Source organism: Micromesistius poutassou (genome assembly GCF_964030765.1).
Source record: "Micromesistius poutassou genome assembly, chromosome: 11".
Taxonomy (NCBI): domain Eukaryota; kingdom Metazoa; phylum Chordata; class Actinopteri; order Gadiformes; family Gadidae; genus Micromesistius; species Micromesistius poutassou.
This window is the reverse complement of record NC_140281.1, coordinates 19,071,004-19,076,003: the sequence shown is the minus strand read 5'-3', so window position 1 is coordinate 19,076,003 and position 5,000 is coordinate 19,071,004. Positions and strand designations below refer to the sequence as shown.

The following is a 5,000-nucleotide window of genomic DNA, read 5'->3' as shown; positions in this document are numbered from 1 at the left end:
GAAGGAACAGCGACTTGGAGGACAACCCTTTTATTGGTTTTATTTTTGTCATGAAGAACCGTTTCTTTGTCTTCTATTTTACTTTTTGCTCCTGTATTTAATCCATTGTGTCGTTGCTAAGATTTAAATGCCGGCGAAAAAAGGGCAAGGAAAGAATTGCATAACCTATGCCATTAATTAAACCGGCACTTAATCCGACGGATGAAAGACCCTTTTGAAAGCCCATCTCTCCTTCCGTTTGAGCCTACGGTTTTCAGGACTGCCAATGCCTTCCCCCTCACAGACCATACCACAAGGATCTCCCATAACATGTTGGACTGAAACCTGCTGCACGAGATGCATTGGACTACTCTCTGGTTGTTCCCACATGAACCCTGTACGTTTTGAGACCACTGGGTCTCTCCACTGGACCGCCCGTCTACAGCCCAAAGGACGGCACACATAAGGAAGGGCATTCGAAAAATGGAGCGTTTTTCTGTTCCTTTCGTAACAAAGCCCCGAGTCCCCATCGTTTCATTCCTGAAATAGGAGTAGAATATATAGATATATATATATGACGTTCCCTAACCTCATCCCAACAGTATGCCGTGCACTCTGTGTTGATTAGAAATAAAACGTGTTCAAAGTGACTACGACAAGAATACAATGGTGTTGGAAATACTTGGTATGCTTTGGAGGCCATGCAGTAAGGACAGTGATGACATAAGGAAGAACAATAGATCGTAAACGTATATATTCATACATGTTCATCTGAGTTCCAGCATGAACACAACTTACCTATAGTGTCAAAACCTACATTAAAGGGAATTGCAATAAAGTGTGTTTTCACCTCTGAGTTTCACTTGCTCCTGCGTGTGTCTTATCACGGGAATAACAATGCCCCCAAAAACATTTGTTTACATTCGGGTATTCATTTTTTTTTATTGTATTCACATATAGCCGCCTGAAATTGTATATCTAAAAAAGAGAAAAACGAAACTGACACACATTCCAAAAAAGGAAATATATGAACACTGTATTGGAGCACATACAGTACAGCTTGGGATACAGACAAGCATACAGGCCAGTATAGGGTTTGTACATTAGGGGCAGTGTATGAGGGGGAGTGGTCAAGCATCGGTCACTGTGAACAGACCAGGAGGGAAATGCTTAAATGACATTTAAAAAATGCTTAAAAAAAAAAGGAAGAAAGAATACTAAAAGTAGGAAGTACAGTGATGTGTGACGTTTAGTTTTGGAGTTATCTAACGTAAAGCTCACCTAATGTACTTCAAGTGTAGTCCGTTGTACAGTTTTAGAATCAAGAGTCTGGGAGCGGTGGTGGGCGGGAGTTGGCCGCTGTGTGTGTGTGTGTGTGTGTGTGTGTGTGTGTGTGTGTGTGGCCTTCTCTATGTTGGGAATGTTTTGGGAGAAACTGGCAAAGCAGGTGAGGGACACGTTTAAAACAGGAACAGGCTTCTGATTAAATCATTGAAAAATACAGGGAATTTATGAAAGTTTCGCCCAAGGCTATTGATACCTCATGTGACCAACCAATATTCAATCTGTTTATATCCTTTTGTTGATTTGGACGTGAGCGTATGGGCGTCACTGGGGGCGGGGCTTTGACGTCTGAATACTAAATGAGGACGCGTCTTCTGTCGACCTTTTGTTCTGTGAGGCTCCTGCAGGCTCTATCACATGATCAACCCTTCCTAGACCCTGTTACTACACACAAGCTCACGATTATTAACAGTTTTAACATTTATAAGCGTTTTATTGTTTCACACTAGAGCCGTGCGGGTTGAGGCACTAATAATAATATTTACACTTTCCTCCTATTGGAGAGATATTTGAAATTTCGCATTCTATCAAAACTTAGGGGGGAGGGGGGGGGGGGGGGTTGGAAAAGTGTTTAAATCCATACAATGTTACCGCTAATGTCCAACTGGAGATCATGAATCCTTGGTTGTGTACCTGTTAACATTGTTTTCAATGGTGAGCCATTCCAAATTAATGGCGGTGAATGGAGGATGTCTGCAGTGACATCTCTGCTGCTGTAGGGGGCAGTGTTTTATGAGATGCGTAACATACACATACAATGTGACATTCTTGAGAACAGAGCGAGACATGTGCGTGAGTATTGCTTGCCGCACAAAGTGTATCACATCCATAATGATATTTTTTGCGTCTACTCACCACCACCGCATCTACTTCTATCACAGTCAGTGGCAGTTAACCAAAACAAACTGCCTCGATATTCAATGTAAGGTTGAACAAAAGCTGAACCAAACGTAAACATACGGAGGGACAGAAAAGAGATGAGGTGTTTTTCCGTGTGATGAGCAGGCTGCTTTGGACAGGTGACGTCAACCCCTCTGACCCAAAGCAGCCAACAGCGAGATTCAAGACATTCTAGACCGTATATAATTCCTGGATGCCTAAGCTAATAAACTTTGATTGATCGATTCTAACCCTACTCCCCCTCCCCCCCCCCCCCCCCCCCCCCACCCTACTCCAACCTTAACGGCACTAACCGTCTTCCTCATCCTCTCCCTTGGCTATTGGTCTGCTCCGTCGCCCCCGGCAACAGAGGCTGTGATGGCTTCTTTGAGGCTGTCCCTCTCCACCTGCGGGACAGAAGTGCATTTCCCACAATGCCCGCTGGAGCACAGGCCTCAGCAGCAAGACATTGTTTCCAGTGTGTGTGTGTGTGTGTGAGAGGATTTAAGTGTGTGTGTGTGTGTGTGTGTGTGTGTGTGTAAAAGAGAGAGAAGTCTTTGGGTGAGTTGGGGGGGGGTTGTGGGGGCAGTGTACTGTGAGTGGGCGTGTGTTATACGTGTGTCAATGTGTGTGTGTGGGGTGGAGAAGGGGGTGGAGAGGGGGGGAGGGACCAGGGGGGCGGTGCCTACTTCTCATCCTCGTCCCCTTCGCTCATGCTACTGATGGAGGCCGACGCCCCCTTGGGGGAGGGCGGCGGGGAGGGGCGGGCACTGTGCCAGCGGGCCGAGGGGGAGGGCGGTGGCGACGGCGAGCGGAGGGGCGAGTGTTCCCGCGGGGGGCTGTTGCAGGGCGAGCCGCGGGGCGACAGGGCGTAGGAGATCATGCGACCACTCCGCTCCTGGAACACCTGTTTCTGGACGAGAGAAGAGGTTGGATGTGAGTGACCCCCCCCACCACTGGTTTCCACCTGCAGGCCTCCTGGAGGAGCCCGGAGGCTCATGAAAGAATCACGTGTCTAAAAAAAACGGTTGAATAGTTATGGTACATGGACTCGAACACGCGGATGAGCTGCCAATCGAATTGCGCTTGTTTTTTTGTTCTTCCATGTTCAAATGACGCTGTTTTCAGCACTGTGATGCTGAAAGAGTAAGCGTGGTACGTCAAACGACAACACAGGGGGGGACAGCGCCCTCTCTGGTGACATTAGGTATCGCACCCTTGGTCAATACGGGTTACGTCATCATGCCCGTGTGGCACACAGACAGGCAAAGTAGTCTGTTCACCCTTAATGAGAAAGAGGCTGCGTGGTGAAGTGATGAATTTACCCATGTCCCGTCGGGCCCGAAGAGCTCTAGGAAGTTACCGATGAATTCGCGCGATTTCTCCTCCCACTTCTGGATGAGGTCGTGGCTCTTCTCCTCCACGCGGTACACAAAGTGTTTGCTCTTCTCCTCCACCGTGCGGACCTTCTCCTTCATGCGGTCCACCTGGTTCTGCAGCCGGTATTTCTTCTCCTGGGGGTCGGAGGGGAGACCACGGGGTGACACTGTCTTTATTTATTTATTTATTCATCTCCAGGTTTTTTGTTCCGGTTCATCTGAATATGTGTTTGAATTTATTAATTCATATTTTAATGTTGATGTTCTTCTTTTCCCAACCACAACGGATGGTTTATGTCATCTCTGCTCTAATGAACATGGGGACTTTTTACTGTCAAATTATTCTCACTACTTTTCAAACTCAAGAGAGAGTATCTTTGCATTTTTCTTAAAGGGTTTCATTTTTATGAATCGAGGCACTGAATTGATTTAACTGAAATGTAAGGTGCACTTAACACTAAACACTCGGATTGAACCCTAGTTTTTCTTATCAATGAGTAACCAAATCCAAACTCAAAACCCACCTGTTCAAACTGGCATACTCACTCTGACTGATCACTGTGCACGACTACACTTTGTATTTTTCTTGACCTTTTTTAGGTCAATGTTTGGTTTTAATAATGTTTGATGCTGTTTTCTTTTATGCTTTTATTGTTGTTATTTTATGCTTTTTACTCTATGTAAGGTGACCTTGGGTGACTTAAAATGTATTATTATTATTATTATTATTAAAGGTCCCATGACATGCCACCAGGTGTGAGTGTGATTAGCCGTTTTGAAACAAGCCGTTTTGAAAATCGGCCTCTTCTGACATCACAGGTGGGCGTGTCCACCTAGACGTGTGCTGGATAGATCAGTCCACCAGCCTACCCAGTGGACTGTAGCAAACGTTGCTCATCTATCCGTCACACATCGAGGTGGACACGCCCACCTGTGATGTCAGAAGAGCCAGATTTGGCGTGTCGTGGGACCTTTAACCACAGCCCTGAGCGTCGTGCGTCGTGCGTTTGTCTCACGTTGATGTAGCTGACGTTGAGCTCTTTGGCGGTGTAGCCTCGCTGGAGGTTGCGTCGGGCGTAGACGTCGTAGTCCCGCACGATGCGGGTGATGAGGTCCGAGGTCGAGATGCCCTCTGTCCGCTGGGTGGGCACGAACATGCCTGGTGGACCAGCGGCCACAGCCACATTAAACGGAAACAATCATATATATATAATCGTATTTATATACTTTATCCATTCATTCATTTATTCAATGTAAAAAATAAGACATTTAGAAGTATATATATACACACTTATATAGACTTATAGATATACTTATTAATTTGGAACAAATGTTCTTCTTAAAGATATAATTGTTTAATCTAATATTTAATCGATCTTTGAGCTTCATTTATATTTATTTTTAAAACACATTCCAAGC

The 5,000-nt window shown here is 45.6% G+C and overlaps 1 protein-coding gene across 1 annotated transcript in view; it reads right to left on the bottom strand.

Moving 5' to 3' along the window:
• Positions 1–2,887: 2,887 nt before the first annotated feature.
• Positions 2,888–5,000, bottom strand: part of LOC311355252 (choline-phosphate cytidylyltransferase B-like) — a gene marked incomplete at both ends in the record, with an annotated part of 7,310 nt that continues 5,197 nt past the window's right edge. The window contains 3 exons of the mRNA XM_084474991.1: positions 2,888–3,115; positions 3,528–3,716; positions 4,598–4,740. Coding sequence (XP_084331117.1) covers positions 2,888–3,115; positions 3,528–3,716; positions 4,598–4,740 — 560 coding nt within the window. The remainder of the gene's footprint in view (positions 3,116–3,527; positions 3,717–4,597; positions 4,741–5,000) is intronic.